Source organism: Cyprinus carpio, chromosome B5, assembly GCF_018340385.1.
Source record: "Cyprinus carpio isolate SPL01 chromosome B5, ASM1834038v1, whole genome shotgun sequence".
NCBI lineage: Eukaryota > Metazoa > Chordata > Actinopteri > Cypriniformes > Cyprinidae > Cyprinus > Cyprinus carpio.
The window spans coordinates 28712676-28728269 of record NC_056601.1 but is presented as its reverse complement, the minus strand read 5'-3'; the positions used below and the strand labels follow the sequence as shown (position 1 = coordinate 28728269).

Genomic DNA, 15594 nt, shown 5'->3' with positions numbered 1-15594 from the left:
CCAGTGACAACTGATGAAACCCAAAGGGGAAATATCAGGAGAAACACAAAGTTCCTTGCTGCTTTGGAATATAAGCTTGCATTCACAATGACAGTTGTTTGCAGTGGCATGGCAACCCATTTGAATGAGTGCTGACCTTCTGAAGTTGACAGAATCAGCATATGGAGATTTTTAAGTGTTAGTGTTAAACTCTCAGCTCATGTAAACAGATTTTACTACTAAGTTTATTATGCAAATTATCCTATATGGGTCTGGGCATGTTTAACTTCATGTTAATGCAAATTCAACAAGTAGCCAACAGGAGTGAAGTCAATAGAGCACACAGTAAGTATATTTTAATTTTCTGGTTATTCTTATCAGGTTTGTACTATGACAGTAATAAATTCAGTATACACCATGCAAACAGATGCACCCAGAATATGAACAACATGTTAAACTGCACATTAAGAGCTTTCCCATAGAAAACTATTATAAAGGAAATGCTTAATACTTTTAAGTCAGTGCTACAAGTGACAGGACCAAATTCAGAATACAATCTATTAACAAAACATACTATTTACAAGAACCTAGAATATGAATGCATTGGGCAAAGTTTCATATTTAGCACTTTCCCACAGAAAACCAATCTAAAGAAAATTGTTTGCATCCTATTTAGTGTGTTGTGTTCATACTCTGCTTGCCTGTATATAGTATGCATCATCTATGAGGTGAGTTTGATCTTTTAATATCACTCTATGGCACATTACGCATTTTTCACATTAGGCATTTTAGAATGTCCTGCTGTTTTAGTGATTGAAATACAGTGCCAGGTATTGTATACGGATCGCAAGTGCCTAAAACTTGCAGATATATAGTATATAAACAAATAGCTACAACAATAGCACAGAGCAAAATTACTGCAACTAAAATTAAACTTAATAAAATGAAAATGAAAATAAAAAATATTATTTATTAATATATATTTTTTATTATATATAATATTACAATAATACTGATGTACGACCCCCTTGCATTGTTCTACCTGCGATACGAATGGCACAGTGGTTCTTATTCGGTGAACGACCAGCTTTAGATCCAACATAATCTTTCTCATTTTGTCTGCCCATATTGGTGAATACCTGGCTCTTGATGATGTCATCATCCCGGTGGATTTGTAGGACATAGCCGCTGTTGCAGTTGACAGTGCAGCGTGCTCCGTTGAAGTAGCCGCTGTCGCTGCACTGCACCTCTGCATTCCGGATCAGCGGCTCTTGGCAATCAATGGCTTCACAGGAGTAATGAACACAACTGAAAACAGAAAGATTGAGAGAAAGGGAGAAGGTGATACGTGACAACATTGTATTTATTGTTGCAATTGACACATTAATTCAGAGGTTATCAGTAAACCTCCAAGATGACATGATTTTTTTATTATTTTAATAGAAAAGGCAGATTAATAACATATTATCATAAAACATAGACACTGAGTCAGTGGTTGAACTTCAATTTAAATCAATGAGACGTAAATTGGCAAACCTTGAGCTCTGGAAACCCTGAAGGGGACATTTATTTTTACTTACTGGAATAAAACAGGTCAGCTTTATAAAAAACAGCTTTGGTACCTATTCATGAAACCACAGATATTTAGCACATTTACAGTAACAGATTATGTGCATTTTAACCAGATTCCTTCAGATGCTTTCATACACTTACATTTCACTTCAGCACTTTTTTTCACATAAAAGTCAATATCTATCTTTCACAAGGGGGGAAAAATGTTTGTTAGGAAATTGAGAGGATTGTGGGGGAGTTTTGGTGTCTGATGTCTACACTGCTCTTTGTTACATAAAGAGTAATTCATGTGGCCAGATGAACAATGCTGGACAAATTGAGAGCTAAACACTATCCCTAGTAAGAGAATAAAAGCCAGTGGGAAGGAAAAGTAAATCTCTACTGGAGTCAGTTTGTAAATGCAGAGTTGGCATTTTTCAACTCTTAGCTGACCAAGTAGAATCCTGGCAGATCTGACGGTGGTCAGAGGGGCAAACATGAGGTGTGGGGGCTTTCAGTAAGCATGAAATGAAGAAATATGATTTAAGGTTTCAGACACATTTTTTAAAAGCAGGAGAACATGAAAAGAAGCTTCTCTACAGTAACTGAAATCACTAAAATTTTGTTTTATGTAATCTAAAACATTTTTTACTTGCAGAGTATTAAGTATTAGGTAGTTAAAATAAAGTCATATGCTAATTAAAAAAAAAAAAAGAAAAAAAATTCCCTCTTCCAGTTTCTCATATACATACATATAAAATGTCACCTATATTCCTGAAGTTGAATTAAAGTAATTTTGACTATCCATTTACCTTAACAGCTTATGGTTAGGATTCACTCATAATTATTTTGCATCTTAATTTTATAAGTCCAAGACATCAAATCACACACAAACACAAACACACAGAGAGAGAGAGACGGACGGACGGATAGATGTAGGCATCTGTAAGATTACAAAACAGTGCCTTTGAGTTACTTTTGTAATTATTTGGCCTAAATTCCTCTTATTAGTTTGCAAATTAATTTAATTTATGGTACACCCAATAACCAATTAGCCAAAACCCAGTTCCAAATATAGCTCTCTAAACACATTAAAGTGATGCTTTAGTGGTATAATCTTCTGAAAAAAGTGAGGGACACAAAAAAAAAATCAACCCATGCTAATTGACCCTGTTGTTAACAACAGTGGGAATAGGGGACAAGGTTTTTGGAATCAGACAGTGTTACAGGAAATATGGTGTTAGTGGTCAAAGGCCACTGCATAAGATCTGACCGGGGCAGCTTTAGATCACATTTGTGTATTCATACCGGAGAAACATAAGTAGTTTGCAAGTTCTGAATATTCAGCATTTATGCCGCTGAGCATTATTTTACTAAAATAAATCAGCCACTCGATAAAGTGCACTATGGATGTGAAGCAAATCAACCCTCTGTCAATACAGCATCAGAGCAGGCACTTTGCAGTCAAAGGGCAATTCATGGCAAACAAATAATTTTCAGCTTTTTCAGCCCTGTTTCAAAATTACCCAATTCTATAAATCAAACAAATTGTTTATTGCACATTCTTACATGAATGGACATTATTATATATTATTGTAAGCATGATGTGTAACACAGTCCTATAGTGCCCTTGTTCATGTGGTCTTTAACTGGTTTGGATGATCACCATAGTTTTACATTTAAAATGGAAACAATGCAAAGATTATTTTTGGCATAACTTAGAAATTATTTCAAAGTCAGATGTAAAGGATTTTCTTTCCTGGTAATGGTTCAAACCGTAATATATTATGGTTCACGGGATATGAACTCACTGCACTAATGCAGAGCTTGTGAAAGTGTATTGTCTTATTTATGACAGTAGTGTTATGTAATTTTTTTTCTGGCTTTTTTGGCTTTTTTCACTAGTTTTGTGTGTTTTTATAGTCTCCTTATGGATTGTAAATATGGTACAGACAGATTTAAAAAAAAAAGATAGAGCACTGTGCTGTTCTGGCCTTTAAAACATCAGGAAATAATATAAAACAGATTCTCTTAAAAATGTCATGATTTTTTTTTTTCAGTATACATTTATTACACTTATAATATTAAACAAAATTCATCATTTTGTTGTCCATGACCATTTTCCAGCCTCTCTGACCAATTAAACTGCCCATATGCAGATGCTGAACAACAATGCTTTGATTGCTGTCAGGTATAATATAATTAAAGCAGGAAAAAAGTATTTGGCAGTTGCGCAGAATAATAAACTTGTTTTTCATTTGAATTATGTTTATATTCCTTTCCCATTATTATTTTTTTTTTTCTTATTATTGTATTAAGCATAACCCTCACTAAAGTTTGTTAAATGTCTCTGAAAACAGGACTTTACTTTATTCAGCTTGTCAACTGAATGTTTTTTTTTGCTTAAGGATATATTAACTGGAAAACAAGTCAAAAATATTGAGTAAGAAACTGACATTTGCCCAAAGTCTTTACCACATTTTATGGTTAAAGGCAGTTCTTCTACTGTTTAGTCATAGTTGACAGGCATATAAATGTGGGAGGTCATACAGTATATTAATGTGTTTGTGACATCAGAAACATTTTCAGGGAATGCTCTTTTTGGATTAGGGAAAAGGTTTTGAGTTTTGAATATTACAGTATATGTGTTCACATTACTCTTGTAACTCAAAAGGTCAAGGATAATTAGTTTCTCCGTAAAACATACTTAACATCCAAAACCAAAAATTTCCACAAATTCTTAATTTTACTCTCTATCATAAACTGCATGGGGAAACATCTTCTAAGGAGCATGAAACCAAGGCCTAACTGCTCACCTCTGGCCCATGGGGTTGTATATTTCATTGCTCTGACAGCCGCTGATGGTGATTGGGTCAAAGAACTGGAAGGAACGCAAGCCAATACCAGAGATGGCCACGAGATCGGAGCGGAACATGAGGAGAATGGCTTTGGTGTGGTAGAAGGCCATGCTCAAGTCATGACTCACTGGGATGACCAGAGGATTGGTGCGGCAGCTCAAACGCCAGTCGCCTAAACATTTCAGGGGAAGGAATGGACACATATGACAGTAATCAGAATTTAGGCAGTTGCTAATATCACAAAGTCAAATAGTTACCCTATAAAAAAAAAAAAAAAAATGTCAAGCACTCACCTAGGCTGTGGATGCTCTCTTTAGTGTCAATTAGTTGGACTGTGATGTTACACTGGGCTTGGTCAATGTAACTGGTTCCATCTGCGGCTAAATGGATGATAACAGCCGCAGCAACCATAGGATGTGAGAAATACGCCTGCCGGACACAAGATCTGGTCTTACATTTATGCAAAAGTCTTCTTCTGTAGTGTAGCAACAATCATTATATGCATATAAGTTGAGACATGGGTCTAACTGTCAGACCTGCTGTATTTTGAGAGTTTATACCTGCTAAGTTTTGGGAGTTCATTTTTAGCAAGACAGACTTTTTGGGATAGGAGATGGACTAAAAATGAACTCCCAAAACTTATTGCCAGATTCTGGAAGATAAATTCTTCAAACAGTGGTACAAGACGATGTGACGCTGGTTCTTCAAGAGCCACTCTTAACTTATCTGTCTATAAAGCCTATAAATCAGTCTTCATGTATTTCACAATGCTTCAGCGTGGTATCCTTATTAATTGAGGATATTTTTTTTTAGGAATGTTTTTTTTTTTTTTTTACCCAAAAAAAGTCTCTGAGAACCTGACAACTTGTAATTCTGGAGACTCCAGGTTTGCAGCTCTGGAAAACGGTGGTGCTGGAGACTAAATGGTTATAACTACGAGTTAAATACTTATTCCATTTACCTGTAGTGTCTCACCCTAATGTAGCTAATAAACCTGCATTCCACAAAAGCTCACATTCTGTAATGTATTATAACAACTATGAATCATATTTAAAGTTGAAATCTCCCAACATGTCAAATAAAATTATAATAAAAAATAAAAAAAATCAATCTTACCTTTAACCAATACTGGGGATACCAGGAAACACCCTGTGCCTCTCGACATGGAAACCAGGCATACTGAGACACTCCATCAGAGAGGTCAAACACTTTAGACTGGCATGTCTGGGGACAGACAACATATAAGTTTACCAGTGTTGGGCAAAATGTATGTGAAGACTGAATTGAATGAATGAATGAATAAATATAGCACAATAAATGTAATCAAACTCCAAGGCTTTTTAAACTTTTCTAAATGTTTAAAGGCTTTGTCTTTATTTTCTTATGAATTTATAGGAGTTTCTTATTAAGAAAGTTTAAATTTTGATGGATTTTTAAAATGAATTTGATCTTCTCCCTGTAAATCTTTTCTTAAAAACAATAAAAAATAAAACAATCATGCCTTTTTATGTTTGTCCCTCTGTAAACATGCAGAGCCAAAAGCCAAAATATGTCTACAACATGCCTTGACAAAATGACTGGTATTCATTTATAACCCTATTATATGGCATCTTGTCTGCTAGTGTCACACTGCAGGTGGAAAGCTCTGAAAACGATGTCTACCCTGATCTGCATGTGTGATGTGTACTATGGAAATGATTTTATCAAACCACATTGAAAAAAAAGAGCTGTACACATCATGACATTAGACAAGGACACCATGTTTCGCCCATTCTCCTGACCATATGGAATATGATACATGTAATTGGAGCCACTATGGAAAACACACAGACAAATAACGAAGCATCTGACCAAGAGATCTGTTGATGCGTCATGTATGATCTGGTCCCTTAAGGGAATAAAGCTATATTGCATTCCTAAGTATTGCATACGCAGGTGGCACTTTTTTTTGTTTTGTTTTGTTTTGTTTTTCCTCCTAAATGCAAAGCATGCATTTTTATACATGTTTATGCAAAGCAAAAACCCTTCAACCAAACTGATAAGCACCATACGCTAGTGTAATGGACAGGACACCCTTGTGAAAAAGACATGGGCTTAATTGTATTGAATGTGCATTTGAATAATTACCTGGCACCTGGGTAGATAATATTAAAAAAATAACCCAATAAAATGACTCTCAAGTGACAGTAGCTGTTGACTTGCATTTTATGAATGACCTAGGACCATGGTTTCAGATAAAAATAAATAAATAAATATACTGTTCTTCTTCTACTCTACTGTTCTACTTAAGAAAAAAAATCACTTACTGTACATCTTGGATGGCCTGAGGGTGAGTAAATTAACAGCAAAACTACATTTTTACTTAATTGTATTTTACGCCGAACTGTACTTAAAGAAAGCACTCTTTCTTCTTAACACACTTAAGTACACCTTTAAAATGTGATTTTTGTAATGACAGATTAAAAGTTTGCTTTAAAGTACATTTTAACCAGAACATTCATTTTGATGAACATTCAAATTCGCTTTTTTGAGTGAATTTGCAGATTTTTGGGGAAATATTGTAACTATGTATGATCAAATTTTATTGCTTGGTTATTTTAATATTCATCTGTTGTCCCGGTAAGCCGCTACCTAAGGATTTCTGTAATCTTATGGATTCCTTTAGTTCTCTCAATGGGTGCAAAGTCCCACGCACATTTATGGTCACATTTTGGACCTGGTTTTCTCCCATGGTTTTTACATTACGGACATGGAGTTCGGAGACTCAGGCTTCTCTGATTATAAATTTCTGACTTTCACCACTGCCCTCCCTCATCGATCAAGTACTACATCTGCTCAGGCCCGCTGGGTTCGCTACTTTTCCCCTACAGCCTGTGAGGATTTTGCTACTGCTTATGAGGCAGCTGATGAATTGTCAGTTACAAATTGGTCTGCAGAAAGCTTTGATACTAATACATATTTTAATCTTTTTAAGAGCACCTGCTTGAATATTGTCAACAACATTGCTCCTTTAAAGATTAAGCGTTCCATTAAATCTGCTCCTTGGTTCAATGACTCAATTCGCTTACTCTGACGAAACTGCAGACAAGCAGAACGCAAATGGCGTAAGGACAGGTTGCAGGTGTCCTATGACATTTTAAGGGAGTCCCTTTCTATTTTTCAGAAAGCTCTGCGAAAGTCTGCGAAATTTAAATTTCTTTCAGAGATTATTTAAAAAAATCACCATAGACCAACCATAGTTTTAACTACTATAGATACGGTTTTAAATCCAGCTGTTGATGTTTTCCCTGATGTGTCTGATCTCTTATGTGAAAACTTTGTGGCCTTTTTTTTCGAGAAGATAGCATGGTCATGACCACAATCATTGGCAGCTCTTCTTATTTTTCCCGAAATAACTGGGTACTCTTCAACTTAGAGCATGTTTAGTTTCATTTCCCTTCAGACCTGTAAAGACATTATTGATCATCTGAAACCTAATTTTTGTTCGTATGATAGTATTCCATCACAATTTTTTAAGCAAATTGTTGATGCCATAGGCCCTGATCTCCTGTTTTTTATTCATAAGTGTTTGAGTACTGGCACGGTCCCTGACTGCTTAAAACATGCTTCCGTTACTTCTCTCTTGAAGAAACCAAATCGTGATGTGTCTGACTTTAGACCAATTTCTAATCTCCCTTTTATCTCAGAAATCTTGGAAAAGGTTGTGTTCACTCAGCTACACTCTTTTCTGGATTCTAATTCATTATATGATACTTTTCAATCTGCTTTACTGAAAATTACTAATGACATTATGCTGGCTACAGATAATGGGAGTGCTGTTGCACTGGTCCTTATAGATCTCAGCTCAGCATTCGATATGGTTGATCATTCTATTCTTATCTCCCGACTGGAAAATCTTTTAGGCATTCAGGGTACCATTTTGAATTGGTTCCAGTTTTTAACTAATAGGATGTTCTCTGTCTGTATTGGAAAACACACTTCCTCAACTGCACATCTTTCTTGTGGTGTTCTGCAGGGTTCTATTCTGGCACCAACACTGTTCTCCTTATACTTGCTGCCATTGGGTTCCATCTTTTCCAAATATGGAGTATCATTCCACCAATATGCTGATGACACCCAATTATACCTTCTTTTTAAACATAATGATTCAAGTTCCATAGAGGTTCTGCTAGCTTGTTTACATGAAGTGAAAATTTGGCTTACACATAATTGTTTAGCCTTAAATGAGAATTTATATGAGAAATTTGGTCCAAGTGATTCCTATGATTTTGGTGATCTGGACCTTGGCGATTTAAGCTCTCATGCTACTACTCCATGTGTGTTGTTTGATTCAGGTCTCAAGTTTGATAAACAAATTAATTATGTTGTTTAATCCTGCTTTTATCATTTACAACGTCTCAGAAAAGTCAAACCTGTTCTTTCTTTAAAGAACTTTGAAAAAGTTATCCATGCATTTATGACTTCACGCCTTGATTACTGCAATTCACACTGTTATGGTGCAAATCAATCATCTATCAGGCGAATTCAAATGGTACAAAATGCTGCAGCCAGGCTGCTGACTGGCAGTCAAAATTTTGATTTCCCCATTTTAACTTCTCTGCAATGGTTACCAGTCAAACTTAGAATAGAATTTAAAATTCTAGTTTTTGTTTTTAAAGCATTACATGGCCTAGCACCAATGCATTTTTCTGACATTTTAACATTATCACAAAGTCACTTAGATCAGGCAGACTTGGATTGCTCTCTGTGTATAGATTGAGGTTAAAACACAGTGGAGACCGAGCTTTCTTCACTTTCCTCTTTCAAATCAAAACTTAAAATACATTTTCTTAGTGTGGGTTTCTAATTTATTATTTTAGTGTTTTTTGTTTGTTGTTTGAGAGATTATAATTTGTATTTTTATTAGACTTCTATGATCTGTACAGCACTTTGGTCAACCCTGGGTTGTTTTTAAATGTGCTTTATAAATAAATAATGAATGAAAATGAATTAAAGCTTATTATAATTTTAACTGTAGGGTTTTATTTGATATTACATTTAAAGCTTGTATAACAAAGTTGCATGTAACAAATATACCAGCTTCATTACAAATATGTAATTACAGTTATATTTAGATAAATGGCATGCAAGTTTCAATAGAAATTACATTAGTATATTTTAGTTATTAATGCTTGTTAGTACATTCAGCAGTACTTGAACCATATAATTATAAAATCAAATATACTAATTGCATGTAATAAAATGTAAGCTATAATACATTTTAATTTAATTGCAATTAAAATGAAATTAAGTGTCCAAAAAATTATATTCAGTTCTCACTTAAGTATATTATTTTTATGATAAGTACTTTTTCTATATGGTAAAATGTACTTTTTACAATGGAACATACAAAACTGCACCTCTATAGTGGCTTCTGGCCTCCTCTGTGTGTATTTATCATTGATTTGATGAGGTCATTGGAGGAATGGCTACCTATCAGTGGGTGGTGGAAGTCTCCCTGTGGATGCATAGCAGGCCTTTGACATCACTGTAAAACCACAACATCACCGCCAGGAAAGGCCCACCAATAGCCCAGCATGAGGGGCTAAATAAACCAATAAAACAAATGATCTACAACTTATTGACTCAAACCACAGGTTACTGGAATGTGAGGACAGGCAATAAATTATAAAAGGAGCTGGAAAAATCAACACTCAGTGCTCGGAGCCGGTTGGGGTGTTTTTTCAACCGAGAGGAAAACCGATCAAAAAAAAAAAAAAAAAAACTTGATTGAGATCTTGTGCTGTGAGGCTGGTCACGTAAGTGGATCACTGACAGCTGCAAAGTTCAACTTGGTGCGGTTTCAAGCGTAGAAAATTGCACCGTGATGTAATAGTGGCTGTTTTTGTCACTAGGTCCCACACATCATTGTATGTACGTGTAGCAAGGCAGAGCAGGGGCGACATGCAGAATAATTGCACTTATAACCCAGCACCATGGTCGACCCAGCAACTGGATGTTTCAATGTGAAGTTAATTATAAGCAAACAACCTCAAGTGCTCACTCCTGAAAACAAAGTAAGCCTGGGATGGTTTGACAATTGTGTCCGAGAGCTAATGTTTACCAGCTGTGTAGTTCTGGAGTGAAACGCCCCCTACCACCACCTTACTACACACACATATACACAGACGAACCACAGCCAAAACCCCCAAGATTTTGTTTGTAAATCACCACTTAAGATAAAAGGGAAATGGAGAAGAATCATTGGGAGCCACAGGGGCAGCCCTCCTGGATGCCTGTCCCTCCTCTGTCTGCAAGGGGCAAAACTCTTCTTGCTTATTTTGGCTGAGGCCTCAATGGCTATGTTTACATGCAAAACTTTTGTTTCGATCGAACGGAATTTGTTCCAACTGATGAATTTGAATGTAGTATTTACATGAATGCTAAATAAAGTGATCGGGTTGATGTGCGCGTTTATATGTCACAAGCTTCAAATTGGACATGATTTTTTGACATGAGAACACTGCACGGATATAGAATATAGAGTTTCCTGCTGTTTGCACATAATAACTTTTTTTTTCTTCTTGCTTTCTTTATTTGTTTTAAACAGCAGAATAAATATGTATCCACTTCTGGTCATAATTTGATGACAATGAGCATATAAACTGATGTTATTTGCTGTTTTTATTTGTTGCTTATTTTTGTATGGATGGGAAACAAGGACTGGTGGGACATACCACTTGACAGACACTGAGTGAAAGGAGAGATTTATAATGACAGAACACTCATTTATACATTTTATTCAACAGGAAGAACAGATCGTTCTGTGCATCATACGTCATTACCAGGGCTTGACATTAACTTTTTTGCTCACCAGCCACTGTGGCTAGTGGTTTTCCAAAATACAATTTTGTTGCTGGGAAATTACATTTTATATGATTAAAGTGCATGACTCCATACTAAAATTTACTTAAATTGATTTCCAGGAAATTTTGGCATATATAAAAGGCAGTCATTTTACTAACCTTATTAAATGCATATTTTTTCATATCAAATAGTTATTTTATTAATAATTACAGTTAATATAACGAGAGACTATAGGAATGTTACCAATAAAATGAAATGAGAATCAAGAAAATAGATCTTTCAACTGCAGAATAAATTGAAGCAGCTGAAGTGGCTTTTTAGATGCATTTTTACACAGACAATTTTAATGAAGCTCAAATGCCATGAATGCATTTATGCTGCAAAATTACAACTCCATAAATAACATATGTTTTTAAATTCAGCAAGTGACTGTAATACTGAGTGAGTCATTGAGTCAAATAATTCGTTCAGATGGCTGATTCATTCAATAATGTGCCTGTCTTTATGAATGCGTTACTGAATCATTTGGTAATGAAACACCATGTGTGCTGCTCTGAAATGCGCGACTAATGCTGTGAACTTTGTTTGGAACTATTTTCATTAAATCAAGCACAAACAGTCAGCATTGACTGAGTCTAAAATGTAAGTCACTTAATATTAACTACTTGAACTCTTGCATAAAGTCTATGTTAAAGGGGGGGTGAAATGCTATTTCATGCATACTGAGTTTTTTACACTGTTAAAGAGTTGGATTCCCATGCTAAACATGGACAAAGTTTCAAAAATTAAGTTGTACGTTTGAAGGAGTATTTTTGTTCCAAAAATACTCCTTCCGGTTTGTCACAAGTTTCGGAAAGTTTTTTCCATGCTAAACATGGACAAAGTTTCAAAAATTAAGTTGTATCCTTATATGGGTCCTAAGGGCACTTCTCCGGAAGAGCGCGCACGTGCGCCCGTAGACCAGAGCAGATACATTCACTCACCAGAGCGAGAGAGCGAAATGTCACCAAAGAAGTGTGTTTTTGGTTGCCAGGGCAAGACAAGCCTTCACAGATTACCAAAAAAAAAAAAACATTAAGGGACCAGTGGATGGAGTTTATTTTTACAGAGCATCAACGGAGTTGTGCAAGTGTTTTTGTTTGTTCCCTGCATTTCGAAGATGCTTGTTTTACAAACAAGGCCCAGTTTGACGACGGATTTGCGTATTTTTTATTTCTTAAGGATGATGCAATCCCAACGAAAAAGGGTCACGATCGTGTGTTGGAACCGCAGGCGGTGAGTAAAACTGCTTAAAATATCTCTGTGTTGTTAACTTAGCTATCGGCGCGTAAGCACATCAAGTAAACATCATGCGATGTATGGTGTGTGTGTATATTTAAATACATTTGTTTAGCTGGCCACTGTAGGTTTCTGTTTGTTTATTGTTAAACCACTCCAAACAACAATACACAATGGGTGTGAAAAAACTAAAAATAAATGAATTATTTAATAATAAATCACAAAGCGCGCTTCTTCATTGAAATGCGCTACTATTCCATAGTTTTTCTATGAAAATATTAGTCTGATGTGCAAAACGGTTCCACGTGTGTACTAATAAGTCACATACAATAATCCATAAATCAATTCATGTCCTCATTAAGCACGAGTAAACACACACAAATGTTGTAAAAGTAGCACATGTGATTCTTTAGCTCCGCCCACACATCACGCCTCCAGCCGCTCGTGTTTTTCCGAAAAAAATCGGTACAGACTATCTTTCTCTTATAAATATAATAAAACTAAAGACTTTTTGGAGATATGAAGGATGCAGTACTACTCTATAGGTACTCAAGATTAACAGGAGATTGAGTGAGACTGAGCATTTCACCCCCCCCCCCCTTTAAAGGGTTAGTTCGCTCAAAAAATGAAAATTAGCAGGTGTTTTACTCATCCTTGAGGCATTCTAGGTGTATATGACTTTCTTCTTTCAGACAAATCCAATCGGAGTTATATAAAAAATTTACCTGCCACTTCTAAGCTCTATCATTGTAGCGGGTGGGTGTTATTGTTCAACAGTCCAAAACATGTTAAATAAAGCCCACGCATCCGTAATAAAACATGCCTCACACGGTTCCGGGGGATGAATGAAGGCCTCCTGTAGTGAATCCATGTGTTTTTGTAAGAAAAATATCCATATTTCAAATGTAATAAACACTTTTCTCTCAATTCTGCTGACTGTCATATGCGGAAGCGTTCCGGCAAATGACGTAGGTTGTATGCATCGCGTGCGCTTCTAAGATATGCTAGTAGTCTCACGAGTTTGTCTAAGGAAGCAAAGTTTCATTATTTTAGCAAAGGAAAACCAGTCTCTTCTTGGGTTATATCGAAATCCTCTGACATTTTTCTTTTCAAATCCTCAGTTTGTACTTTTAATTTGTGACCGGCGTTTTGTTTTGTTCTCTCTCCGCGTTTGTCACTAATCATGATGTCCGCTGGAACTGCTTCCGCGTATGACATATAGTGGAAGTGATAGAAAAGTATTTATTACATTTGAAATATTTTTTCTGACAAAATGGATGGATTCGCTACTTCTTCATTCACCCCCCGGAGCCATGTGAGCCACATTTTATTACGGATGCGTGCACTTCATTTACAGTGTTTTGGACTTGAACAGAAACACCCGCCCACTACAATGATAGAGCTTAGAAGTGCCAGGACGATTTTTAATATAACTTCGATTGGATTTGTCTGAAAGAAGAAAGTCATATACACCTAGTATGGCTTGAGGGTGATTAAAACTCAGGCTATTTTTCATTTTTGGGTGAACTAACCCTTTAAATTTGCCATTGGTTTTTAGGGTAAACTGCACTCTTTTGGTTGTGGCATGTTGCTTAACTAGGCTACAGCATGTGTTATAAATATAAAAACTACATTTTACTGCAGTTTGTTTCTTCTGTATGCAGTTGCAACCATTTGTTTTGATTTCTTCATAAGATTATTTTACACACAGCTTTGCACGACCTTGTCAGTGTCGGTACATTACCCACTATAAATTGCCGTTTGCTCCAAATGTAATAAAATCTGAATAATTTTCACTGAAATTTTGGTGATTCCTTAATTAGATGTTTTAATCACGTTTGTTGTTCAGTCAGGCAAGTAAAATTCTCCTTCACTTGCCACTTCAAAAAATCTACTTGTCCTGGATAAGCATTAATGTTACTCTGTTACTGCATACAAAACCGTGTTAACCGCCAGTGATGAAATCCACCCACATTTGGCGGGTTGGTGGGTTATAATATTAAGCCCTGGTCATTACGCTATTTCTACATAATTGCACATGCACAGTCTTTTCAGTTTTGGTTTTCAATCCGATCAAGCGTTTAAATGCACTCTTAGTCATATTAGAAATAATAACCGACCCCTTTCAATCCGATCAAAATTTAATTCAGATTGAGCTTAATCTGAGTGATTAAGGTGTTTACATTAAAGCTTTACAGTCAGATTGAGTTATTAATCTGTTTACTTTACGGATTATTTGGTTGGATTTAAAATGTAGCCATTGTTTGGGGTCAAACCATTTTTTTTGTTTTCAGGCTTACTTTGTTTTCAAGTTCAGTTGCAGTTTGTAGTTGTGGGGTCTAGTTGAAATTGTGTTACTTGGATTTCATCCCCATCAGCTAAAATCGTACTTGTCGGTTGTCGCCAATTGCTAGTGGGCCCCTGGAATCGTCACCACCTTCCTCCCCCTTAACGATGGCCCTGATCCTTCAACAGTTCTTTTGGCATCCCTCCAATACCCCAACTCTTCCTTTCTTAGGTTTGATTCTTGGCTGGTTACCATTAAACCAGTCAAGGATGTTCTGGGGCAGTGGTTTTCAACCCTGCTCCTGGAGTCCCCCAACACTGCCTACTTTCTCTCACACATCGACTCCAGGTCTTGGAGTCTCTCCTACTGAGCTGACGACCTAAATCAGGTGTGTCTGGTTAAGGAGACAGTCAAAACGTGCTCTGTTCTCTGTTCGGGGGGCTCCAGGAACAAGATTGAGAACCAGTGCCCTTAGGGGTACTTTGGGCTCAGAGTGAATCTTGAGCTTGAACCCTCCTTCATGGATGGCAGACAGAACATGTATACCTCCTCTTCATTAAAGATTGCATGAACTTGTGAACAAAGCCAGTCATTCAGACATGTTAAAGTTCATCACTGCACCAAAATAGAGCACATTTTCAGTAATTCTTTACAAAAGTTGTGGATATGTAACAGGTGTTCTGTGCAGAGGTAAAAGAAAGTATTCCAGGGTTGTCTCAGGTCAGTCACAGCAAACTGCAGGGGTCTTTGAGAGGAACTCATGCTTCTCTGTACAACAAGCTTATTCACGAACAG

The 15594-nt window shown here is 36.3% G+C and overlaps 1 protein-coding gene and 1 long non-coding RNA gene across 3 annotated transcripts in view; one reads left to right on the top strand and one right to left on the bottom strand.

Annotated features, from left to right (window-relative positions):
- The window catches only part of LOC109095716 (pappalysin-1-like), a 115382-nt gene that overhangs the window by 44045 nt on the left and 55743 nt on the right, over positions 1–15594 (bottom strand). For both annotated transcript variants that reach the window (XM_042723071.1, XM_042723072.1), the window contains exons 12-15: positions 5505–5612; positions 4682–4817; positions 4347–4560; positions 1119–1287 (exon numbers count right to left, since the gene is read on the bottom strand). In XM_042723071.1, the coding sequence (XP_042579005.1) occupies positions 1119–1287; positions 4347–4560; positions 4682–4817; positions 5505–5612 (627 nt within the window). The remainder of the gene's footprint in view (positions 1–1118; positions 1288–4346; positions 4561–4681; positions 4818–5504; positions 5613–15594) is intronic.
- LOC122137306 lies at positions 1183–4649 on the top strand. Its single transcript, XR_006154755.1, has 2 exons — positions 1183–1320; positions 4386–4649. It is a non-coding gene; the product is annotated as an uncharacterized LOC122137306 (long non-coding RNA).